Source organism: Carettochelys insculpta, chromosome 8 (assembly GCF_033958435.1).
Source record: "Carettochelys insculpta isolate YL-2023 chromosome 8, ASM3395843v1, whole genome shotgun sequence".
Classification (NCBI taxonomy): domain Eukaryota; kingdom Metazoa; phylum Chordata; order Testudines; family Carettochelyidae; genus Carettochelys; species Carettochelys insculpta.
In genome coordinates this window covers 71,667,792-71,694,569 of record NC_134144.1, presented here as the reverse complement: position 1 = coordinate 71,694,569, position 26,778 = coordinate 71,667,792, and the positions used below count along the sequence as shown (strand labels likewise).

Genomic DNA, 26,778 nt, shown 5'->3' with positions numbered 1-26,778 from the left:
TTGAACCCCTGGTTATTTCTAAACAAACTTGTGGAACCTGGCCAGTGTGGGGCGGGGGAGGGGAGGGGGGGGGGCGGGGATCATTAGTACCCTTCTCAATGCCTGTGGATTTGAGCCCGCTCCTGCCCCCGCTCCTGTTATTTTAAACCAGGGATAAGCCTTTTGGCGCGGGGGGAGGTGAGATAGCGGCCAAGCAGCCCCCTGGTTGCTGGCTCCACGCGCCTGGTTCCTCTTTCCCGCCCGTCCTCGTCTGGCAAGGGAAGGCACATGTTAATACCAGCCCGTGTGATCGTTTTATGGTGCTGCTGCTACGGGTTGCTGACTCCCAGACAGATGTTCCGCCATCAGAGCCTCCTCAAGTGCCGCTGCCGCATGTTGTTCAATGACCTGAAGGTCTTCCTGCTCCGGAGACCCCCTGCGCCCCCGCCCCCCTCACCCCCCCTTCCCATGAACAGCGGAGACCCCCCCTTGGGCTTGCAGGCGGCCAACAATAACACCCTGCCCGCACTGCATGGGGGGCGAGGGGGAGGCTGGAGGGCACCGGCTGCAGGGGGGGGCGGCCCGGCCAGCCCGCCCGAGGAGGAGTGGAGCAGCCCGGCCGGCGAGCCCCTCACCTCCACCATGAGCAGCGCTTCCTCGGAGGACTTGTGCAAAGGGAAGGCGGAGGACAGGTACTCGCTGGGAAGCAGCCTGGACAGCGGCATGAGGACCCCGCTCTGCAGGATCTGCTTCCAGGGCCCGGAACAGGTGAGCCAGCTGGTGGGGGGGGGGGGGCATCCCAGCCAGGCGCTGGGCTTGGAGTCGTGTGTGTGTGTGTGAGAGCACCCCGCCGCTTCCCCTGGCCACCCCCAGCCACGGCACTCCTCCCTTGTCCTGGGTTTGCTCTTCGGGGGACAGTGGTGTTGATTTTCTCTCGGGGTGTGAGTTTGGGGGCGAGATTTCTTGGAAGATTTAATGAAGGCTCTGAGTCTGAGCGGCTCTGACTGTGCACAGAGCAAAAGGCGGAGAGACACAGCCACAAGGCGCCCGGGTGCCCGCAAAGGAACACAACACACAAACGCGCTCACCAAGAAACACAACCCCCGCCCCCCCACACAGGCGCAGACACAACACTCACACGCCTGGATGCAGATCTCTGGGCTACAAACGCACACGTGCCCACACCAACGCCCACTGGGACGACACACACAAAGATAGACATAACTCACAGCTTGGAGACACCACACACCAGCGTGTACAGACACAATAAACAGACATGCTCAGCAAAGACTTTGCTGTACTGCATGACAAAGGTTTGGACAAGCATTACAGTTTAATTCCCTCTAGTTCTTATTCTCAATCACTGGATTTGGGCATAGATGCAATTTGGCAGGGGCCAGGAATGGTGCAGTATTAATCATACTGTGGTTTCTTTATTCAGTTTTTGAGATGTGGCATTGATGCACACATATCAACTTTGTTTAATGACAGCACCAGCATCTTAAAACCTAGTTGCTCAGATGTTGCATTCAACCAGTTATATCAAAATATCCCAAGCATGCCCCCTGAAGTAATGTTTTGCTTTGTTTCTGTATTGGCGAGTGATACTTCTGTTGATTTTGTGGTTTATATCTTGGCTAAGAATATTTAAAAAGGGATATGTCAGGCCTGCACACTTCCCTACAGAGTCAGAGAGTATGCTTTATGTATCTGGGAAAACTCTGTATCTGTGCTAGAAAGACTGTGTATAATCAAAGTCTCACCTTAATTAAAAGTACCCCTCAATCCTCAAAAAATGCTTGGATCTGTTTAATTACTCCACCACTATCTAAAAATGGATAATGACTCAAAGAACGCCCAGAGGGAAATTATAGGGAAAGATCTCCATTGCAAAAAATTCTATCAGGGTTTGACTGACACTTCAAGACTTAAAAATAAATAGCAAAGTTGACATTCATTACACAGGAGCAGTATGAAAGGGCAAATGTTTGGAGAGCAATGATTTTCTCAATTCCTTACTAGAGACATCCCAAGCCTTTCAAATGGCAACGCAGGAATTCTCAATTTTTTTGACAGTGTGGGTATCTTAATAAAGAGATTGTCTGCCTTTGGGCATTTCCGCCTCCCCATTTTCAACCCTATAAAATCCCTATGGCAACAACAGTTGATTACAAGGAACAGTGCAAGTAAGAAGATATTAAATGGCTTATTAGCTTTTAAAAACACAATTTAGCCACTGTAAATGCATAGCAGGAATCAACATCATGTGATCAGACAGCTCTCTGTAGAACACCACCAAATAGTCTGCATATTATCCTGCTCCATAAGCCACAGTTTCAAAATCACTGTTGTTTGGGACTATGATAAACTTTGAATAAAGCAACTGGATGTGATTTTACCTGCTGAAAGTGCTGTCTAAAAATGTTCCTTGGTACGTGTTAATAGTGGGCCAAAGAAGTTTCTCTCTATCAAAATGCATATGGCGCTGCGCAAGAAAATTAAATAAAACCAAGGTAATCAACAATAAAATGCAACTTTTTCCACACCATTTTCATCAAACAATATGGCACTAAAAGTAGATCAGGTATTTTAGCCGAGGATACTTGATGCATTTAGTGCCTGGGCAAAATTCATACTTAGTATAAAACACAGCAAGAAAAATTACAGACCTGAGGTTTAATCCTACAATCCTAACATGCAAGTAGCCTTCATTCACCAGCCCAGTCTCACTGACTGCAATGAAAGCTTTACTTGCATGAGTTGCGGGATCTGGATGTAAGGCAAAGATCTTTGGGTATGTAAAACAGTAGATGAAAACCAAACCTCAGTTAAACCAGATTATGTCCCATTTCCTGCTTCCTATTTTTGGTAGCTCTTCCTCTGCTGTGGTAACCCAGTGCTCTATGGCGGTGCTGAGGATGATAGTATTATAGTCCACTGTTGACCAAGCCTTGTTAATGTCTGCATCTTGCATCCTCTGTTGGGACATGCCTTTGCATCTCTCATAAGTATACTGTTCAGTGGTGAGGGGACGTTACCCACCCCATAGGAAAGACATCCTTCCTGAAGATGCATTAGTTCCCTCCAGCAACTCATCTGCATATCACAGTCCAGCAGGATGAGCCTGCTTCATACCTACATGTCTCTGTGATCAGAGTTGGATGGCCAATGAGACATAGCCCATTGGAATGGCTTTTGTACTGATAGCTAAAGATGTACTTTTCACAAAAGGCTTTTAGAGGAGTAAAAACAAAAACAAAAATAGAGAACAAATAACTCACCACTTCCAGAGACAGTTTATGCCTGGCTTTTTTATCTTTTCATCTCTTTTTAAAGCAACACAGTGGAAGATATATGCAGCTAGCTGCCTGTATATTTCACCCATTTTACCTTTACACTACTGTCTGTGCTACTGATCACCCTGCCTAAACACAAGAAAGGTGACATCTGTGAGGTTGGCTTGTGTGTGTGACCAAATAGATTCTAAGCAGAGTAAAATCCAGATGATGGGCTACACTGGGGAATATGAATCCTTTAAAGTAAATGGATGCTTATTTTTACACATTGAAATTTACATATCTTGCATTTTCAATGGGAGGCTATTTGCTGACCATCTGCCAGTCTATCAAAGTGAAAAAGTGAGCAGATGTGACCTGCAGGTAATAGAGTTCCAGCACTAATCTCTCCCTTTGCTTCTCAAATCCTTGACTTTGTTATAATAAGTGTATTTAGGGTTCGATTCTGTCACCTTTACACCTTATTCTACAAGTAGTCTCATTCTCTTCAGTGGGATTACTGTGGAATGAGGCTACCAGAATGTGGCCCCTATGTACAAGGCCAAAGAGGGAAAAAAGGCCAAACAAGGAATCCTTGAATCAGAACCAGTTTTAAGTCCAGTTTCATCAATGTAAACTCAGGCTAACTCTGTAAAGTCAATAGAGCTGATCCATAATTGTACCAGTGTGACAAAGATCTGAACTGGCTCCTCTATTTTTAGTCAGTCCTTATTTCAGTAAAACTGCCATGCAGCAAAATCCTCAGCTTCTTATCCAGGTTTTGTTTATTGTTAAGTCAACCAAACACCTATTGATGTGCCTGTCTAACAACTGAGCAGGACTGGGATGTTTAAAACTACAACAGTGATGAATGCACATTATCTGATACCAAACACAAAAAGACAGTCATATAATTTTACCAGCTGGGGCACAACATTTGATTGCCAGTTGACAGCCGATGACACTGAGCAAAGAGAACAAAACTTGGAAGCCACCCACCCTAGAAAGGAATGGGCAAATAGACTTTTGTGGAGCTGCTTTAGGCTTTATAGTTTGTTGGGGACAAAGTCTTCATTATACATTGACTCTTCGGCAATTTTAGGCCTATTGGTCCAGACTGATGGTGCGACTCTAAAAGATGCTTTATTTCCAGTTTGATTTGCTTTACTTACAGAAGACAACAACATCACATTTTCATATTAATATGGCTTCTCAATTAGGTTTTATGCAACATCTAGTGCAGGCCTCAGCAACCTCTGGCACAGGTGCCATGAGTGGTACACAAGTCAATTTTCATTGGCACTCAAAGTGGGAGCTTAGCCTTGCCTTTCCTCCCCGATTCCACCAGGAGCTTGCTCAAAGCTGTGTCACCTGTGGATTAACAAAAGACCAGCCAATGCTACCAACAACCACCTAAACAGCAAAGCTCTGCATCTTGATTTACTTATCAATGAAGCTGTTGTAAGTAGGACTATTAGTGACTTTATAAAGTATCACGGGCACTCAGGCTGTACATAGAGGTCAAAAGGTGAAATTTTGGCACCCACCTTGAGAAGGTTGCTGACCCCTATGCTAGTGCAAAAGAATGTCTGTGATGATTTTAACTTTAAATTTATGATGGTCCAATATGTGAGGGTCTTTAGGGTCCTGCGTTACTTGCATCTTAAGCCCCTCGTGTTCACAGCAGTTATGTGTAAGCTGATTGTTTCATTTAAAATATGTTGGGGGAATTTTGTAAAGAGAAAATCATTCTATTGTAAAAAATGTTTTAATACTTGCTGGTTAGTTGAAAGCAGCCACTAATGCAAAGACAAGCATGGATCAGATGACTGGGTGAATAAAATGTCAGAATACAAATTCTGGTTCTGGAAAGGGAGTGTTTATTATAATCAAAGGTGGCTGTCAGAAGAGGCGATTGCTTTGACTGAAAGGTATGGCTTAAATTGTATAAGGCATGGGGCCAGATTCTGATCTTGGTTATTTCATTGACTTTCATGGAGTTATTCTGAGAGCTCTTGATTTAACTGAGCACACATGCTGAATCATTCAATCAATTAATTTTTGAAGTGAACTACAAAATGTGAGCATGAGATGGAGCGGGCGGGAGGTCATTGCATATTTTCATCTGTTTTGCTTTACGTGCTCTGTTTCACAGAACGTTGCCTGGCTCACTGAGTTTCACAGTTACAAATGTTCTGTGGTGTTTCGGGGGTGTGGATCTAAACTGGAGGCAAACCAAGCAGGCCAGGAAAAAAGGAGAAAAGGTGCACGTTATAAAGAAAGGAACACCTTTACAAAGAAGACCAAACCTATATCAGGCTTGGAAATCAGTGTGGTTTCCCAAAAATGATTCATGGCGATATATATTTTCTGGTGGGCAATCTCCACTTGTCTATCTTGTTTCTCAGCTTAGTTGCACTTTGTGTTTTCTTCCAGAGAAAGTGCTTTTGAGTGGCTGCTTTTTGAAAGGTAAATAGAAATGGGACTGGGCTTGGCTAAACAGGATTGAAGAACAGATGCAGACTCTTTTTCCTTTAGGCTAGTAGGTAGAATTTAGGTCCGTGCTGATTAGAGATGGTCTGAAAGTGGAACACTAGCCAATCACCCCTGCATTTCAGGGCAGTTTGCACTCAGATAAAATGATTAACACAGGAACAAAGGGATAGACAATGCCATTAAAAGCTGGAAAATTCAACATGTGACTGGGCTACGGAACTCTTGGCCACAGGAAGACATTGTCAAGAATGTAACAAGCTTCAAATCTCAGAGAGGGAGCCATGTTCGTCTGCATCCACAAAAACAACGAGAAGTCCCGTGGCAACTTATAGACTAGCAGATTTATCAGAGCATCAGATTTCAAAGAGGTAGGTCTTTGCCCACGAAAGCTTATGCGCCGATAAATCTGTTAGTCTATAAAGCTTCAAATAGGGATTGGTTGATAGTGCTATAATGAATAACGACATTTTAGGAAGGAATATTAAACTTTGTCTATCTCAGTTTAAGCAATTCTCTGTTAGCAATCAGATGGAGCCCTATGTAGGGGGCAGATTCTTCTACAGCTGTCCCTGCTGGGTTCTGATACCTTCCTCAGAAGCATCCGATTTGGCCACGATTAGAGACAGGACACTGGATTAGGCTCACTTCCTGTCTGATACAGTCTGGCATCACCTGTGCTCCTAATTCTAGAGCTGAAGCTCATGGTTTGAGCCCCTCCCTGGGTAAGATAGAAAGAAGCTCCCATCTGATAGAAGTTGAATGGCATGTATGGAATGAGTTAATGGGCTCTTAGCTGAATGCACAGGTGGGCACTTCACAAAACCAATGGCCACTATTAGCCTCTTAGTTGGCAATCTTAGAGAAGCCATGAAGTGACCCCACATGGAGTTGTTTCCACCATAGAGACAGTCACGACAGGGGACGATATAAAGACATTTGTGTTCTAGTGTCCGTGCTACACCTGTCCTATGGATAAACAGAGGATTTCCAGGCTAGATTTCCCAGCAGTATCAATGAAGTTACTCCCAATTTACACCATCTTGACAGCTAAATCAGGTCTGCAGTTTGCAAAGCCAAATTAAGTCAAAATAAAGAAAATACAGCACAAAATCATTACAAAGCGCCAGGCAGGGACATGACAAAGAATGAGGGTGACTGAGAGCAAGGCTGGGAATCAGTGTTATGTGCAACTGGGAAATGAAGGTGTCTGAGTTAGAGAAAGATGGGTAAATACATACTAAAGTAACAGAGGGAGTTTTCTAATACTGTTTTCTAACACTGTGCTGAGATTGACCCTAACATCTGTGTTTTGCTAGCAAAAATGTGTTGAGTCATGCACCACAGTGTTCTCAGCTTGGGCCTCCTGTCCATATTCTTGTCATCTGCGTGTTTCTACATGATTCATTTTCTTGGTGGTAGCAAGAGTAATATTCTCTGGAAAACGGCCACTTCTGTTAAAATGAAGCTTAGTGTTATTGGCATCTGTCCATCTGTCTGAGGGGGTGGATTTTGACTCCCAGACATCAGAGACAGAAAATCTTCCTTGGGTCATCCATTCCATATCCTTGCCATTCATAATCTGCTCTGCAGCTGTCTGCTTCTGCCCTTATGCCTGATCATTATCATTAATTGTTTGTATAACTGTACCTATCCCAGGATGTAATCTTAAATTGCCTGCCCAGGCAGAACTCTCTTTGGCTGCAGTGGGACCTTGGCCTGAATAAGAGCCAAGTATAAATTGTTAAGTGTTCAGAATCTGACCTCAGTTTAGGGTGAGACCCTATTTCTCTGACTTCAGTTGCAACTGAATCAATCTCCAGATCGGGATGGGCAACTGGTGGCCCAGGGACTGCCTCTGGCCCACCAGGTCATTTCATGTGCTCTACCCAGAGGCAGTTGTGCAAATATTCTTTGTTGAGCCTGAGCAGCTGCATAGCTACCAGTGGACCTAGCAGCCAGGGCCACCCCAATCTGAGCATCACACACATGGTCAAAGTAAAGGGGATGGCTGGGGGTAGGGTGTGGAGCCTGGGAGTTGGAGCAGGAGCCCATGTGCCTCATTGTCTCAATGACCTCTCCATCCTACATGCAGAGGAGGGGCAGTGCCCCATACCACCTGGCTATTGCCTTCCCATTGCCTCCTAGCTGTGGCAGTGGGCAGGTCAGGGCTCACCTCTTCCAATGGGAAGGCAGTCACCAGAGTTGGGTGGCATAACAACAGCACCCTTCCCCTGTTCACTTGATGTAGGAGTTGCCAGGCCAGGTTTAAATGGTATTGTGACCTGGCACATGAGATCTCATTGCTCCCAGTCTCTGCCTCTGCTCTGTGCCCCCATGGACACAGACTGTGCTGTACACCAGACTTCCCCTAGACACAGGCTCTGGATTTGGCTCATACCATCCAGGTCTTGTTACTTCCTTGCCAATGGTTCTTCAGGGGTGGCAGAACCCGACTGGCTCCCAGCTCCCAAGCAATCAGCCAATAGGGAAGCAATAATTGGATCTGGGTGGCATGAGGCAGAGTTGGCTTCTGGGTTGATGGTGAAGACTGCATCCCTCAGTAACCCAGCTTGATCATAAACATGTTTTTGGAGAAGGTCCAGAGAAAAGTAACAAAAATGATTAAAGGTCTAGAAAACACGGCCCATGAAAGAATGTTGAAAGAACTGGGTTTGTTTAGTCTGGAAAAGAGACAACAGAGAGAGGACATGATAACAGCTTTCAAATACCTACAAAATTGTTGCAAGGAGGAGGGAGAAAAATATTCTTCTGAACCTCTGAGGATAGGACATGAAGCAACGGGCTCAAACTGTAGCAAGGGTGTTTTAAGCTGGACATTAGGAAAAACTTCCTAAATGTCAAGGTGGTTAAGGATGGGAATAAATTGCCTAGAGAGGTTGTAGAATCTCCATCATTGGATACTTTTAAGAGCAGATTAGAGAAACACCTGTCAGGGACAGTTTAGTTCAGTGGTTTCCAACCTGGGGTCCACCAACCCTGGCCTCCATGAGGATATTGCCAGGGGTCTGTGAAAAAAATAAAAGATAAGTAAAATAATAATAATAATAATAATAAAAGAAAATGAGTTTTAAATTAATTGCAAAGTTACAATCAATTATTATTTTTACATTAAATATCTTCCAATAATGCTATTAATTGCTGCCCAAAAATCTATGTTGTGGTTTCCTTTTTTATTTAATGAAGTGTCCCTAGGGACTAGAATTGGCTTAGATGGGGGTCCGTGAACGGTTTGGGGAGGTGATCACAGGTCCACGTTAGTGAAAAGGATCAGAACCACTGGCCTAGATGGGGCTTTTTTGGCCCTGACATGAGTTTAGGGTTCTGGACTTGACCTCTCAAGGTTCTTTCTAGTTCTGTTTGGCCCAGCAAATGGTTTTAGTGGGTTTTGTGGCCCTCAATAGGCTTAAAGTTGGTGAAGTCTTTCTGGCAGGGACCCGATCAGGTATATTTGTTGTTATTACTGTGCTGTGCACAGATGTGATCTCCTATAAACAATAGTGAAGGAAACTTGTCAAGCTGATTTTTCAGTGCCCCAGGTGAGAGAGTTTCCACCTTCTAAAATTGTCGAGACTTTGGAGCCTATCTCTTTGCGTGGGATGCCCATAGTTATCTTCATAAGTCAATTGGCAATCATTGTTCTCCTCTCCACACACAAAAGTGTTCATCTAGAACTTGTCTGTGTTTATGCGTACAGCTGTATTGGCATTGGAAAAGGTTCAGAAAAGGCAACGAAAATGATAAGGGGTTTGGAATGGGTCCCATATGAAGAGAGATTAAAAAAACTGGGACTTTTCAACTTAGAAAAAAGGACAGTAAGGGGAGGTATGACAGAGGTATGTAAAATCACAACAGGTGTGGAAAAAGTGAATAAGGAAAAGTTATTTGCTTGTTCTCCTAACAAAAGAACTAGGGTTCACGAAATGAAATTCATGGGCAGCATGTTTAAAACTAAGAAAAGGAAGGTTTTCTTTGCACAGTTCATGGTTGGCCTGTGGAACTCCTGGCCAGAGGAGGTTGTGAAGCCCAAAACTTCAACAGGGATCAAAGAAGAACTAGATCAATTCATGGAAGTTATGTCCATCCATGGCTGTTTGCCAATGTGGGTAGGGACGGTGTCCCTGGCCTCTGTTTGTCAGAGCGTGGAAGTGGATGACAGGAGAGGGATCACTTGATGATTACCTGTTCTGTTCACTCCCTCTGGGGCACCCAGAATTGGCTTCTGTTGGAATGCAGAATACTGGGCTAGATGGACCTTTGGTCTGACACAGTGTGGCCATTCTTATGCTGTTATGTCAGTGCACTTGTGCAGAAATTTCCAGCTGTGACTAACACGAGAATGGCTGTTCTGAATCAGCCTAGTGGTCCACCTACCCCAGCATCATATTTTCCAACAGTGACCAACTAGTGCCGGAGGATTCAGAGGGAATGAACAGATCAGGACAATTATCAAGTGAACCTACCTCTGTCATCCCCGCTTCCGGCTGTCAGAGGTTTAGGGACAGGCAGAGCATGGGGGTGCATTCCTGATCCTCATAACTAACAGCCATTGATGGCCTCTGCCCCAGGAGCTTATCTAATTCCTTTTCTGAGCCCAGTTACAGTTCTGCCCATCACACCACCCCTGGCAACAAGCTTCACTGGTTTCACTGGCAGCTGACGTCAGTTAGGGCAAGCACCAAACATGTGGCTGACGTTGTTTGCATCTTTATATCCCTCTTCTGTTATTTGTACAGACATGGCATCTTCTTCCAGTAGCATTCAGACCACAGAAATGTCATTGCGTTCCACCCTTCGGCCTAGTGTCAGCTCACGGTCATGAAGAGATGCAGCTTTACAACTTTTCCTTCTGCTGGTGCTTGTGCCATGCCAGTCAAGGATGGCCCTAGTCTAGGAGAAATGCGTTTGGCTCTGACAAGAGGCATGTGAGTCATAATGGAGAAAATTCATGGTTTTATACTCCCCAAAGCATTCGCAGTGCAAGCCATGCAGTCTTTGAAATGGGAACGTGTGCAGAAAGCTTGCCTTTCTACCCTAATGCCAGGCCAAAGGGCTAGAGCACAACCCTGGCAGATAGAAAGTGGAAGGTTATTGCACACCCATACTGGCTTCATGTGGGGTGGGTAGGGGTTAAGGCGCTCAGTAGCTCTCAAGACATTGCCCTTAGAAAGCGGCTGGTGCATGGGTGTTTCCTGCCAATTCCCAAGGCTTCTCCCCTGTTCCATCCTCTTTGAGGTCTTGGTTGCTTTTGACATTGACTAGCAAAGAACCCGTGTGGAATGGCCTGTATCCCATGTCTCCCTCCCTTGCATTTTGTGATTCCATCCTCTCCTCCTCACTGATTGCTCCTTCATCATCTCATTGGGTCTCATTCCCTCCTCCACTCTCCACTGGGGTCCCACAACATGGTTTCTTCTTTGGTGCCTTCCTTTGCCCCGGTCATTGTCTCTCAGAGTGATCTCATCCAGCCACATGGTTTCCTTATGCCAATGATTCACAGATTTGCCATTTTGCTCTTGGACTGTCTCCAGGGTTCACTCTAATATTTTCCACCCCTGGACAGAATAAATTTTGTTATGTGCACCAAGGCACATGGGGTGTGCACCACCAATAGAAACACATGCTGCCAGCTGTGAGTGGCTATGGATGTTTTGCCAATCAGCTGGGCAGCACCTGACTATCTCCTGAGTGGCCTCGCAGGTGCACATTTTACAGGGAACATGGCCTATTTCCCTGCAGCTCCACACCACTGCCTGGCTTCTGGCTGTCTTGCCCTCAAGATGAACAGGACTGGAACTGAACTCTTGAGTTTTCTTCCTCTCTTTCATTCGTCTCCTTTCCTTTAACACATCTGACAGCATTTCCATCATCTCAGTCACTCCAGCCATTAACCTGAGTGCCATCGTCATCTCCTCCCTCTTTCTTACATCACCCCTCCCAGCAGTGTCCGACATGATTTCTTCAATTTTTGTCCACACAGTCAGAACTCTTGTTGAGATCCATTCAACTCCTGGCTTATCAGTAGCTCCTACACAGCCCGATCTATCCCAGAATCATCTGCCAATTTGTCTGTGGGGTATATTTACACTACCCAGGAGATTAACCCAGTCAGGGTTGGTCTTCTGGGGTTCGATTTCATGCATCTAGTTGGGATGCATGAAACTGAACTATCACGGCTTGAGAGTTGACCCTTCTACCCTACATTCTCAGTGAGGACGGTGAGATAAGTTGATTGTAGATACATCAATTTTAGCCACACGATTGCTGGAATTGTATATCTACAATGGACTTTAAGGTCTAGTGTAGACCTGCCCTGTGTCTCACACAAATATTTCTGTGCTTAGGAAGACATGCCGTCTGTGTGGGAGGCAGCCCAGTATTAAAGAAAAAGATGTCTACCAAGCAGTGCAGAACTCCTGCTCTGCATTTCATGCCTCCTCTGGACTGCAGACCTTGATTTGTGCGCTATAATGGACCTCTACACTTCAGGATGAAGGGCAGGCTCATGTATAGTAGAACCTCTGTTTTATGAACTGATCAGGGAGTGAGGCGTTCATAAAATCGAAAAGTTCATAAAAACGAACATCTCAAGGTGAGAGTAGGGCTGGTGCAGTAGTTATAGTGCACTGCATTCCTTTCTTCTCCTCCTTCAAACCCCTGCAAAGCAGGTTCCAATGCATTGAAGGAATCAGACGGTGAAGGGAAGGTGACTCATTCTTCATTGACACCACTTTTGCTAGACAATTTTTTTTTTATCTCATCAGAGAAAAGCGGTGCGTATAACTGGCTCTTTGGGAGATTGGTGTTTGTAAAATCAAACTTCTCCTTATCTTAGGGAAATATTGTGCAGGATATATTCGGGGGTAACGGACTGTGCTTAACAATAACAGCAACACCAAAAGCACTGTGGATTTGAAGAATTTTAAAAAACCTATCATTTGTCTAAAGCCTCCACTTTGGGTTGTATATTACCGGAAATCAAAAGGTACCTTCCACTCTTTTTGTCAATTTCACTTTCAGTTTTTTACTCATCTTAAGGACGTGTATCCATAGAGATGCTCACCTTCGCAAGGAGCTTCCTCGGCAGACTTGCAGGGAAAGTCACACTCGAAGAATAAAGGTGGAAGTCGCGCTTTGAGTCCATCTTGCCCTCCCTGCCAGCCATCGCTGGGGATTTTCTATAATGGATTTGCACAAAGGGTGGAGTTAAGGCTACTAATACATCTGATTGCCACACACCCTTTATTGTAATACGATGGTGGCTTCTAGGGGCTTCAGTCAGAGTTTAGAGCATGGTTTCGCAAACTGGGGGGTGTGCACCCCTGGAGGGCATGAAGAAATTCCAAGTGGGGGCATGAGGTGACCTGAAGAAAAATCCGGCCTTTGCTTCTGGCTCTCAGCCCCTGCCATTTTACATGGGTGACCTGGCACAGTCACTATAAAAAACAGGCAGCCAGCAAAGACCCAAGTGGAGCTAGCTGCCTTCTGCAAAGATGAGTGAGTGTGGCATGGGTGGAGGAGGAGGATGGGAATAGATGAGAGGCTGCAGGTGCCTGGCTCAGTGAGGGAAATGGGGTAAGAATGGGGGGCTTGTGGTACCTGGCTTTGTGGGATGGGAGGGGTTCAGGCAGGCAGTTCACAGGGCTCAGGCCGGAGGCTGTCCCCGGGAGTGTGGGGCTCGGGTGGCTGGCCCTGGTAGCGCCAGGCTTGGGTGGCTCAGGCTGGCGGATGGGTAGCTGGTCCCAGCAGCATGGGCCTCAGGCAGCTTGGGCTGGCAAGCAGGTTGCTGGCCTCAGCAACGTGGGGCTCAGGCAGCTGGCCCCGGAAGCATGGGGTCTGGGTGGGTGACTCAGGCAGCTGGCCCATGGCTGAGACAGGCACCGGGCCTTTGGCTGGGCTGGGTGGTTGTGGGCGGGCAGCTGGTCCCAGCAGGGTGGGGCTCAGGCAGCTGGTGGGCAGGCAGGAGGCTGGCCCATGCAGCTGGTGGCTGGCCAGCTGGCTGGCCCCAGCAGTGCGAGGCTCAGGGAGGTGGCTCTGGCAGTGCAGGTCACAGGTGGGCAGGCAGCTTTTATAGTCTGTTCTGGTGGCCCGCAAGGGCCAAGAAAAACTATTTGTGCCTGGTTTTAATTTCAAATAACATTTTTATATCAAGTTGTTGTGTTTATTTTGAATTATGAATTGAATTTTTTGTTAAAAGAGGGGTTGGATGATGGTGAAGAAGAGGTGGGGGGGGCCTGAGGGCTTCTCAAAAATCAAAAGAGGGGCGTGACGCCAAAAGTTTGGGAACCACCAGTTTAGATCATGAGTGCTCAATGTCCTGTAACAACAAATGAAGCAAAGCTAATTCCTGCCTAGAGAGTTCGCAGTCTAGGAATAAGCAGACTCCATAGTTTTTCAATATCGTTTTCCTCGTGGAATTTCCAAGGGTTTTCTTATTAAAGGAAAAATCTTTCAGAATCTGTATCTCTTTGGCCAGCTGCCAATGGCACCTCCTGTCCCTGCAATTTATGAGGTCTGTGGGAAGCACCTGGTGCCAGGGCCCTGATCTCAGCGTCTAGAGAGGCCATTCACGAGAGGCTGAGGTGTAAACACAAAGCACTCTCTGTCACAGCACTCTTCGCCTGGGAGTCTGAGGGGCTGATGAAGACATGCCTTCAAAGGCTCTCCATTCATGACAGTAGACTCTTGCTTCAGTGGTGCTTACAACCTGTGCATGCAGGCAAACAGCAGACATGGTGAGCTACCCTTCTGTGATCCCCCATGCCTGAGGCTTCTGTGAACAGCCAGTGAAGGTTCGAGAGAGAGGGTTTGGGTCGCCCGAAGTCAGGGAACATTAAAAGGAGGTGGATTTTGCGGCTGGGGAGCAGCTAGAGATTGCAAGTAGGTTTGTCTTCTATGTCACAAAAAGCTTGATGCACAAGATGCATGAAGTTTTCCATGCAAATCCAGAACATTTGCATTGACTCCTCCTAAGCTTCTCTTGGCCAGGTGCCAGATTAGTAAAAACAAAATGAGGAGGTAGTTCTGCTAGTGTCCCAGACTACACCAACAATCCACTCCCCACTCAGCTGTGTCATAATGATATCTTCCCATCCTTACACTATGGAACAAATTAACCACATTGGCATTTAAATGGTCGTCATTAGACTTCTGAGTTGACACCTGATTGTCAGCTCTCATTTCAGGTTGCCTAGAGACTTGAGCTCACATCGCTCTGTCTGAGACATTTAGTCCAGGGTTTGAAGATTTGCCTTCACAGCCATGAGGGCTAAGAAGAGGATTTCTAGTGAATGAAATCTGAAATTCTACAGCCCGAGATGAAGTCTGCGAACAAGAGCAGTGGTTTGCCGCAAGCCAGCCCAGTTTCACAACTGGAGCCAGTTTGCAGGCTGCCATAAGCATTCTCTCTTTCCCATTCTCCCCAGGTTTAGATTCTACCAATTCCACTGTCTGTGACAGCCAGAGGACAGCTCCTCTCCTGCCCTTCCTTTTGACCTCCTAAAGTGTGCAGGAAGAGATCTCTTCTCTGGCCTCTCCTGTGTAGATCAGGTGGTCCACGGGAGAGGCACCGAGAGCCTTGGAGGTGTGCATGGGTTGAAGCAAAAATCTATGAGCCACGTGCGATTTTTAAAATGTTGTAATTCAGTTACATCAAAACCGCTGCTCACTAGGCTGCTCAAAAGCCAACAGGGACCAACATGATTCTCCAAGGCTTGGTCTACACTAGGCAGGTAAGCCAGTTGCAGATGCTCAGCTCTAGCTATGGCAATTGTGTAGCTAGAATCAACTTATCTACAGTTGATTTACCCGGCTGTCCTCACTGAGAAAGGTTGACGGGGGAGTTTCTCACATCAACCTCCCTTACTCCTTGGGAGGTACAGCGGTCAAATGCCAACCCTGATAGGTCAGTTTTGCACATCTCTACCAGGGGCATAAAATCGAATGTTGGAAGATCGACCATGAGCAGGTCAATCTTGTGGGTAATGTAGACATGACCTAAGTCCAATCTTTTGCATGTTGTCTGGAATAGATCCCAACCACTGGTGAAGCCACTGAAGTCCTCGAGGCATGATTTAAAGGTTCACAGCCTTTCTTCTTAGCAAGGGCTGTTTCCCTGCCAATTTTCCTCTTTTCACTTCCCAGTTAGTTTGCTGGGAGAATTGCTCAGAAACAGTTACCTTGTTTTTAATAAAAGGGAAAGGTTCCCTCTCATCCCCAGGCCTGCCTTCCATCCGTGTTCCCTGTAAGCCGAAAGCTTGGTCGCTGCCCAAGAGAGATTCGGGCACTGCCCAGCTCATAGCAGAGCGCCCACACCACCTACAGCTGGCAGCATATGTTTCTGCTGGTGGCGCACATCCCCATATACCATGATGCATGTAACAAAATTTATTCTACACATGGACAAAAAAAATTAGAAGGAACCCTGCCCTGTACTCTCCTTTTTTCAATATGGCTGATCCCTCTTTGCAAAGACCGAGCTTGGAAATTTTAGCCCGGTTGGTGAATGTTTCAGAAAGCTCTGCAGGCTGAAAATAGAGGGTGAGTGGGAAGAGCTATGGAGCCGCATCCAGAATGGTTGCTACCGATCACGTTGTAGTGTACATTGTTCCCTGCTTCCCACACATGCAGCGATAACAGACATCCAGCCTTGCTGGGGATGCTTGTCGTTGAAACAGCATTGGCTAGGGCATTCTGGCCCTCACAAGTTTAATGGGGCAAAGTGAGAAGGGAGGGTTAACTGGCATCTTTAGGGTCTTGACTGAAATCCCCACAGCCTAATGAGCTGCACATGGCCCACGATCACTCCAGCAAAGCAGAAGAGCTATGTGGTAGGAGAAGCAATTATACACCAGCCAAAATAGCTTAGCATAAATTGTGGGGAGAGTATCAGAAACGACTCGGAATGATTTAATGAGAGAAAGAGCATTGATTAGAGGCTGCCAGTGTGGATTTGGAAGAGGCAAAGGAAGCTTATGGCTGGAGTGCTTCAAAAGATATTATTGTCATGCTGAACTTGCAGTGGAAGAAACAGGCTCCTGGGTTTCCACAAAGCAGGCAGTAAAGCTCCACGCCAGAGATTAGTTGCTAAGGTGAGGAGTTGTGCACGTCTATGTGGGGCTGAGGTTGTGGGCGGACATACGGGGATCAGATGGAAACAGAAGTGAATGATGGTTGCCAGGGCATTGGCATGTGAGTGCTGTCCAGTGTTCCCTGTATGCTGAGTGCTTGGGTGGTCGCTCTGGAGAGATTCTGTTGCTGCCCAGCTGATGAGCAGAGCACCCACAGCACCCACAGGGGGCAGCCTGTGTTTCTCCTGATGGTGCGCACCTGCACATGCCTTGGCACAGGTAACAAAACTGATTCCACCCATGGATGGGTAAAACTAGAGGGAACCCTGCTACTGTCCCCCTACAACTTGGTCTGGGGGAGGTGCCAATGAGCCTACCCGCTGGCAGATAACAGCATTCTCCGGTGGCAACTGCTGTGGCAGGCACAGCTGATGTGACGAATTAAGGCCCAGACCACCTCCCGGACCAAAGCAGGACTGTTCTTTACCCCCATGATGGAGCTTTGTAGTTGTTCCCTTTGAAGGCAGTAACAGCCTCAGGAAGATTTTTGGTTATGCTCATCTTGAACAATCCTGTTCCTAACTCCTTCCTGCTACTCCTAGTTGTACCCCTTGGCTTACTTGACTTAACCCCTTGTACTCTGGGTGGAGCAGAGGTCATCTACAAATCTCCTCCACTTCACTCTGTCTGGGGACTAAACTTCTAGCTGACCCCAGGAGTACCCCAGTGGTTGTCCTTCAGTCTCAGTAGATCTTCTCCATGTTGTCCAAGGTCTTCCTCTTTTGTTTTCCTTGCGAGTTCCATGTGACAGCTTGATGGACTGTGCTGGCTGATGGTTTTCTAGGAGTGTGGCCCAGCCATCCCCACTTTCTTCTCTTGATTTGAACATCAACTGGTTCTTGTCCTGCTCTGTGCCAAAGCCCCTTGTTTATGACCACGTCTAATTCTTCTTTTGTCTGAGCTTTTGTATTCTCAGGGCATTTGTAAGACTGCTGTCTCCCACCCAAATGTGGCTTTTTTGGTCTTCCTTCATAAGACAATTCCTCTGTGCCTGAGACATTGTTCACATCTCCTCCCTGCTCACCACAATTTATGTTTCTGTGCTCTCCACAATGGCCACTTAACTCCAGCTGCCAGCTCAAAATGAAAGCCAAGTAGCCATGTCTTCATTTCTGTGGTATCCTGAGTTGGCTATTGAGGGGTTAGCTAACCTGAGTTACAAGCACACCTTCTTGGCAGGGTAGACTTACTCTTAGGGTATGCCCGCACAGCAAATAAAACCTGCCAGGTCACTGGGGCCTGTTATGGATTTTTCTTTGCTGCATAGTCAGTGTACCTGCTAATTTTTCCATCAACATACAGAATAAATTTTATTATGTGCACCAAGGCATGTTCAGCTGTGCACCACCAATAGAAACACACGCTTCTGCCTGCGGGTGCTCTGCTAATCTGCTAGGCAGGAGCTGAATCTCTTCTGGGCAGCCACCCAAGCACTCAGCTTACAGGGAACACTCGTGTGGACCTCCCTTTATACCCAAGACTCTTACATTGTGTTGATGTCTCTCTCTCTATTAGTTACCACGTGGGAATTGGAATCAGGATACCCGGGTTTTCCTCCCAGGTCAAGTGGATAGAACAGGACGATTGGCAACCCAGGTATATTTCCTCTGCAATCAAATGCCCACAGCTGTCTCTAGTCAGCTGACCTCATCTTGCCAAGCCTGTAACATTGCAATGTGGCTGTTTAGACTTCTGCTGGAGGCGTGGAACTCCATGAAGAGGGAAGGGTCCTGGAATGGGAAACTTTGTTGCTGGTCTGAAAAATACCTTGAGCGCCTCAGGTGAAAGGCAGTGTACTGTATAAACACCAGTTATTAGTATTACAGATAAACTGGGCATGCTGGCAGACCACTAAGGAGTAGTAAGCAGAAGAAAGAAGATGCAAGTAAGGACACGTGGAATCAGCTAGTACAGTATTAATGAGTTGAGCCTGACATTTTTATAGCGAGGGACAGATAGGATTTGAAGCATAGAACAATGAAGTGAGGTCAGGGGGATGAGCTGACTTTATCTGGCCAATTTCTTGCCCTGTCTAGCAGTTCTTTATCCTCTTGAACTGGCAAGGCACCATATGTCTTTGGACAGATCACAAACCTGGGAGATAACCACTCAGCAATATACCATCTATGGAAGAGTAGTCAGGGAAAATGAATGAACTATTTATGGAGAACTGCAGTACAGTAGGAAAGAAATTCTAACCAGTAGCTGAATTCATCCTTGAAGTCCATGGGGTTATACCAGCATTGAGCTGATGGTGTCTAATTACAGAGGGAAAAATGAGTCAGTAAAAAGCCATGATAATAATGTGTCTTAAATATAATTACAAAAAATAATTAACAGGCAAATAGAAACCTAGGATCTTGGCAACTGGACAATTCAAGGTTCGGCTGCAGGTCTGCAGCTCAGCATGGCTATATCCACACTACAGTAATTTGAAATAACAGCTGTTATTTTGAAATAACATTGCTAGTATTGAGACTACGCATGTGCTATTTTGAAATAAATTTGAAATAGTGGGTGCATTATTTCGAAATTGGTAACCCTTATTGCAGGGGGAATAATGCCTACTTTGAAATCGGTGCTATTAAGACAAGCAATAGCACTATTTCGAAGTAAGCCATAAAGGTGCGCAATGGCACTATTTCAAAATACTGCTGTGTGTCTGGAAATGCTATTTTGAAGTAGCTGGGTGCTATTTCAAAATGCATTTGTGTGTAGCTGTGTTATTTCAAAATAAGATATTTCACAATAGCTGTTTTGAAATATCTTATTTCAAAATCCCTCTGTAGCACAGCTGTAGCCCATGAGAATATACTAAAAAGGAGATTTTCAAGGTTTCTGTAAGACAAATTTTGGCTTAATTAACTGACATTTAAAAGCTCCATTAGCACGATTGAAAACTGCAAATACATTCTGCACCAACTTCAACAATCTCTTGCTTTCACCTGCTTTTAAATGCTGGGTTGTATTTTCCCAGGCAAACAGCGAAATCAATGGCAAAACTCTCATTGGCTTCCAGGATTTCATCCCTACTCTTTATAACATCAGACTGCAATTCCCATTGGAAGCTTCCAGAGCATGGCAACTTCTACAGAAAGACCCATTCAAGCTCACGGAGAGAGAATTCTTGGTTATGGAGAATGAGAGATGTTTTTCAAACCTGTCTTTAAAATCTGTGTATCTGTCAAAGCTGTTAGAACTAATCACTGTCGGGGGGTTAAACATCTGCAAGGTATTTATAGTGCATCACATTAAAACATATATGCAACTTCTGATTCCACAGAGTGCACACACATGTGTAAGAGAACTCAAGAATTGTAAGGACAAGGTAAAGTTTCCAGCTAATGGTCTGAAATGTAGCTGGGTGAACGAAGCTTGCAGATTGACACAACTGGTCTGATTAGCCTCTGCCTGGCATTTGGCGTCAGCCGTCACACGTGTCCAATGGGCCTGCAGAGTGAGTGCAAAATGCCCCCATTTGATCCAGTAGTGTTTGACCTTTCCCCTTGTTCTGGTGTAAATGATCACCAAGGTGCAAAGAGAGGGGAATTGGTGCTGATAATTTCATGCAACAGGTGGGGATGCAGTAACAGATCGATGGAGGTTAGGAAGCCTGCCTTCTGTTGCTGCCACCTGGGGCGGGTGACTCACGGTTAGTGTGACTGCTGGTTTTTGAGTGCCTCGGTTTTGAGTGCCTAACTTAGGAAACTTTGACTTACACAGACAATCTTGGTGTTCTGTGCCTACTGAAGGTGGGCCCCAGACATCTCAGCTGGGCACCCAGTTCACTGGTGCTTTTTGGCCACTTCTCTAAAAAAAATAATGATTCCTCCCAAAGTAGTGCCCCCATGGGGGCTCCACTTCAGTTCAGTCACTTTGGGGGCACCTGCTCCCCCTGAATCTTTGTCAGGAGAAGGAACACTCCTTGGGACATGAAGGAGTTTTGCCTTCTCCCTCCTACATGTTTCCCAGGCCTGGCTGGGCTCTTGGCATCTAGACGGAACACCTGCTCTCGTGTAGGCAAGCCGCCGGGAGCTGTGTTGTTTTGATTAGGTGTTTTTGAGAGTCCATGTTCAAGGACTGGGAGGATTGATGTGGCTTTTTTAGAGATAGAAGTGCTGAGCCAGTTATATTGTAGCTGACTGCTTTTCTCATAATAATGTGCTCTCACTTGGTTATAAAAGCTGTGAGAATAATAAACTCAGGGCCTTCAGACTATAGAACTGTTGGCCCCCTGCTGTCTATGTTCGTCTTTGTCTTTCATCCTTCGCGGTATCGCACCTCTGGGACCTGTCACTAAAAAGAAATGCAACAGGGACACACCTCTTGAAGAACTCCAGTGATTGCACCAGGCGAGTAACTTCTTCCGCCTTACCTCCTAGGAGAGTTATTCACTCATAAAGCACTTGCAGAGCCTGACGTAGGATTCAAGCTTGACGTGCAAATACTCTTCTCTGAGACGGTGCTGCTCATCTTAACATTTCCTGCTCCAAACTCTAGGGCAACTCTCTGAAACCCATAGCTGAAAATTCCCCAGGGCCCCTGCTTAGCTATTTCACTTGGGACTTGAAATACTAACAGTCTTAGTAAGGGACTGTGCTAATCCTGGGGGGCTCTGTGGGCAACATGAGCGATGGCTCGGAGCAGCAAACCCACTTATACAAAGCGTTTCATTCTCTCGGCAGCGTGGTTTAGGAAGGATGAGATTAGAGGGGATCTGACCAGCAAAGTGACTAAAAGATTTATCTTATTCAGAGGCTTGGCGGATACGTAATGGATTTACATTATTGGGTTTTCTCAAATATCTCCGCTGGCTGGGTGTATCCAGCATACAGCAGAATCATAGATTTTGAAAGATAAGCAACCTGTTGTTGTATCTACTCTGTACTTCCCTGACGGATACAGGGTTATTTCACACAGTCCTCTTGCTTTGTCCAGATTGGTTTTAAATGTCACAAGGCTTCCAGCAAGACCTTGGGAGATGATGATTCTCTTTTAAGTCTCTGCATCAGGACATTTTCCTGATGTTCATCTGAGATTTCCCTCTGCTTAATTAATTCCACCCTATTACTCTTAGTCCAAAAATCTGTAGGCATAGGGACCGGTGCTGTGCCGTTAAATATATTCATAAATGATCTGAAAAGGGGGTGAATGCAAAGGTGGGAAAATATGCAAATGATACAGATTTAGTCAAGATCCCTAAGTCCAAACCTAAGTGTGAAGAATTACAATGAGCTCTCACTAAACCAGATGACTACACTGCAGGTGAAATTCAATGTTTATAAGTGCACAGTAATGAATATTAGACAACATAATCCCAACTGTACATACAAAATGGTGGGGGCTAAATTAGCTGTTACCACTCAAGAGAGAGATCTTGGAATTGTTGTGAATACACTTCGGAAACACTGTGCAGCTTCAGTCAAAAGAAAAAAAAACAAAAACAAAAGAAAAACAGAATGTTAGGAACCATTAAGAAAGGGACAGATGATAAAATTGAAAAAATCAGAATGCCCCTATATTAATCCATGATACACCCACATCTCGAATATTGCATGCAGTCTTGATTGCCCCATCTAAAAAAAAATAGAATTGGTAAACATGAAGAAAAAGGCAACAAAATTATTTATTGGGTATGGAACAGCTTCCTTCTAATGAGACATTGAAAAGACAAAGTTTGTTCAGCTTAGAAACGATATACTTCTGGGTAGGATATGGTAGAGATCTACAAAATCACGCATGCTGTAAAGAAAGTGCGTAGGGAAGTGTTGTTTATATCTTCACATAATACAAGAAGTAGGTTAACTGCATGAAATTAATAGGCAACAGGTTTAAAACAAACATAAAGAAAGTACCTGTTCACACAAGCCACAATCAACCTGTAGAACTTGTAGCTAGGAGTGGTTAAAGCCAGAAGTATAGCTGGGTTCAGAAAAGAACAAGATAAGTTCTTGACAGACAGGTCCATCAAAGATTATTTGCCAACATGGGCAGGAATCAACCCTGTGCTCTGGCTGTCCCTAAACCCAAAACTGCCTAAAGCACCTGGCACTGGCTACTCTCAGAGAAAAGATGCTGAACTTGGTGGACCTTTCATCTGACCTGGTATGGCAATTCTCATGTCTCAACTCTCAAAATAGGTTATGTCATGAAACAAGTTGGCTAATGTGTTTTAACTGATATGATTTTAAGCAGGACTTTGCACCTTGGAATATGTCATATTCAAAGACCGATTAGATGGCCCTGGTCAGTTATAGGTTGATTCCTAGGCTTCTCACTGTGGCGATGAATATAACCAGCTCATTTTGAATATGACTTATCAATTCTAGCTGCAAAGTACTCTTTAAGATCACATTAGCTTGCACATTTGAAAACACTGGCTATTTTCTTAAGGTAGACATGGGATTGGATCATTAAGGAACAGATATCAGAAAATTGATGCAGGGGCTACTGAAAGCTAGGAAGAAGCAGTGGGAGAACTATGCCACAGCACAGCTCAGGAAAAGAGAGCGGAGTCTGAAAATGATCTCCTGAGTGGGCGGCCAAGCCTCCAGGCTTCTATTTTGCCACTGACTCACTGTTTTTCAGTAAACCAGTATACCACGTATCTGCCCAAAGGGCATTGGAAGGCTGGGTTAACTACTGCAAAGCACTTTGGGTGCTTGAGATAAAGGAGCTGTTTTTAAAAGGGTTTCTAAAAATCTTACTTATCTTTTATTACACTTTTTAGGCTTCCCATGAAATAATCTACTCCCAATGATGAGATGTCAGATGGACACGCGTGGCATATTTTGATTTAAAGCAGGTTCTAGTCAGCAACCACCATGAGCCATGGGGCAAGGTGAGAGGGAAGCCTGGCTCCATGCCCCAGAGGGGGCAGGACCCAGGGAGGAAGGGGTGGGCCAGGGGCAGTCAGCACTCTGTGCTGCCCAGACTGCAGTGCTAGAAACTGCCCCATACACACTCCCTGACAGCTGTGTGCAGCTGGAGCACCTAGGGGGAAAGGTCACTACGCTAGAGGGAGAGGTAGATACACTGGAGGGTAGGGATAGGGCCCAGAGTGACCTAGAAAAATTGGAGGATTGGGCCAAAAGAAAACTGATGAGGTTCAACAAGGAGAAGTGCAGTGTCCTGCATTTGGGATGGGAGAATCCCAAGCATTGCTACAGGCTGGGGACCGACTGGCTAAGCAGCAGTGGAGCAGAGAGGAACCTGGGCATTAGAGTGGATGATAGGCTGGGTATGTGTCAACAATGTGCCCTTGTAGCCAAGAAGGCTAATAGCTTATTAGAGTGTATTAGGAGGAGTATTTCCAGTAGATCTAGAGAAGTTATTATTCCCCTCTACGCAGCACTGCTGAGGCCACATCTGGAGTATTGCGTCTAGTTCTGGGCCCCTCAATATAGAAAGGATGTGGACGCATTGGAGCAGATTGAGCAGAGGGCAAGGAAAAAGATTTAGGGGCTGGAGCAACTGACCTGTGAGGAGAGGCGGAGGGATTTGTGCTTATTTAGTTTGCAGAAGAGAAGACTGAGGGGCAATTTGGTAGCAGCCTTCAACTTCTTCAGTGGGGGCTCTAAAGACGACGGAGAGAGATTGTTCTCAATAGTGACGGATGGCAGAACAAGGAGCAATGGTCTCAAGTTACAGAGGGAGAGGTGTAGGTTGGATATTAGGAAAAACTATTTCACCAGGAGGATGGTGAAGCACTGGAATGTGTTACCAAGAGAGGTGGACTCTCCATCCCTAGAGGTTTTTAAGTCCTGGCTTGACATGGTCATGGCTGGGATGATTTAGTTGGGGTTGGTCCTGCTTTGGGCAGGGAGTTGGACTTGATGACCTCCTGAGGTCCCTTGCAGCCCTAGGATTCTATGATTCTATGCTGCAGCGCTTCACAGGGGCCTGGGTTGCTAACGTAGCAGTGGCAGTGGCTGAAGCTCCGGACCCCTTTGAAACACCGGGCCTGGGGACAACAGCCCCTTTGGCCCCTCTCCCTCCATCAGTGGGCCTGGTTCTATTCTTCACCTGCGATCCACCTTCAGAGGTGGTACTGGCCTAATGTTGTTCTTCAGAAGACAAAACAGGCAGGGGAGCAGTTTAGAGCCAGGCTCTCTGCGAAGAAAGAAGCCAAGCTGTGGCTCTCATGGTCATTGTTCCACGTTAGTTAACGGAGAGGGCTCTGCCAAGAACAATTAGACCCAACGAGCTTTGTTCATTCCTAAGGTAAGAGCTCCGAGGTGGCACTCTGGTGGAACGTTCCATTTTAATTTTTAAATGTGTTTTGTTTGGGAATTTGCTGCGCTTTTTCAAGGCACGCCAGCCAAATAGATCAGGAGCAGTGTGCGGATTCTGTAAAAAAAGCAAAGCACTGTTTCACTGACCCTACTACATCTTTTTAGGAAGAGTGAAGGAGAAAGTAGGCTATGAAATAGACACAGGCCTGTTGATGGGGGTGAAGGTGGGGCAAGGGGGACAGCTGCCCCAGGGCCCAGCATTATGGCCGTCACGGCTGCTACTGTGGCAGCAGCAGGGGATGGAGCTCCAGACCCTTTTGAAATGGTGTGGCAGTGCTGCTCTGCTGATCTGCACAGCTCTGAGGGGTGGAGGGCAGGGCTGTGGTCTGACCCACCTTTGGCTCTGCCCCTTCTGGGGGTATGGAATCAGGATCCCCTCCTATCTTGCCCTGGGGCCTGAAGCGGCTGTCAGCCCTGCTGAATAGACCATTGAGTGTTAGATACCTGCAGCACTGAAAGGGAGGCTGGGTCTGCGGTTAGCAAGCCAGCCTGGAAATTCAGGTTCAGTTCTTGATGTTTCTTCTATCTTCGGATGAGTCTCTGTAGGGACGGATGCACCAACGTAGATGGCATTTGAAATCCTATTGCGATCAATGCTTTTTGAGGAGCAAGCAAAATGAACAGGCCCCGCTCAAAGAGTTTTCAGTCTATGGCCCTGAGTCTGCATACGCACCTGGTTGCTCCCACTGAAGGCAAAGGAATAGCTCCTGTGCTGAAAGTTTGGTGTTTTGAAGTTTGTGGCTGAATGCTCCAATCCTGCAGTCAGAACTGCCTGTGCAGAACCCTAAGCAGGGATCCTCTCACTTGAATGCAACTGCAAGATCAAGACATATATAAGGCTCTGTTTAAAAGAATGTGAAGGGAAGGATGGAGGAGGAAATGAGGAAATTATTGATTATTATGATGATGATTAATGAGTGTTGTTACTGATTCATTTGTGCTGGCAAACTGAGCTCTGCTGGTGGGGGCGGGGCTGGAGGGGTGGAACTCTTTACAACTCCTAATGGGTGAGTGGGGATGGTAGGTTACTGATCCAGAAATGCTCACGTGTCAGAAATACGAGTGTCACTTTAAAGCTTTTTTATGTAGAGTTATTTAAGGTCACTGCCAAAATAGCAAGTGCCCACAATGACTTTCATCATCATCATCATCATCAACAACCAGGGGCTCAGCACCCATAGGTGTCTGATGCCTCTCTCGCTATTTCCTTCCATCTTTTCCTGCCCAGTGCAGAGTGGCTTAGTTTCTGTAGACTAGCTCTGCAGCAATCTACTATATCGTCTACCCATTCTCTCTGGGGTCTGCCTCTCCTATTCGAACCGTCCATTATGCCAAATACCCGGATCTTGATATTTCATTTGTCATGAATTCTGCAGTTAGGCCCGAATAGCTGTAACTTATGTTGTATAACCTGCAGCAGGCTCTCTTTTGGCTGTATCTTCCTATATAATTCCTCGTTGGTGACCTCCTGCATCCATCCTATTCTCAGGATCTTCCTGTAATAACTCTTTTCAAATGCGAGTATCCTTCTCTTTGAATCTTTTGGTATCACCCATGTCTCACACCCGTACAACAGGCTGCTGAATT

The 26,778-nt window shown here is 46.0% G+C and overlaps 1 protein-coding gene across 1 annotated transcript in view; it reads left to right on the top strand.

The window, feature by feature from the left end:
- Nucleotides 1-267: 267 nt before the first annotated feature.
- Nucleotides 268-26,778, top strand: part of MARCHF4 (membrane associated ring-CH-type finger 4) — a 152,431-nt gene continuing 125,920 nt past the window's right edge. The window contains exon 1 of the mRNA XM_075001701.1: nucleotides 268-747. Coding sequence (XP_074857802.1) covers nucleotides 268-747 — 480 coding nt within the window. The remainder of the gene's footprint in view (nucleotides 748-26,778) is intronic.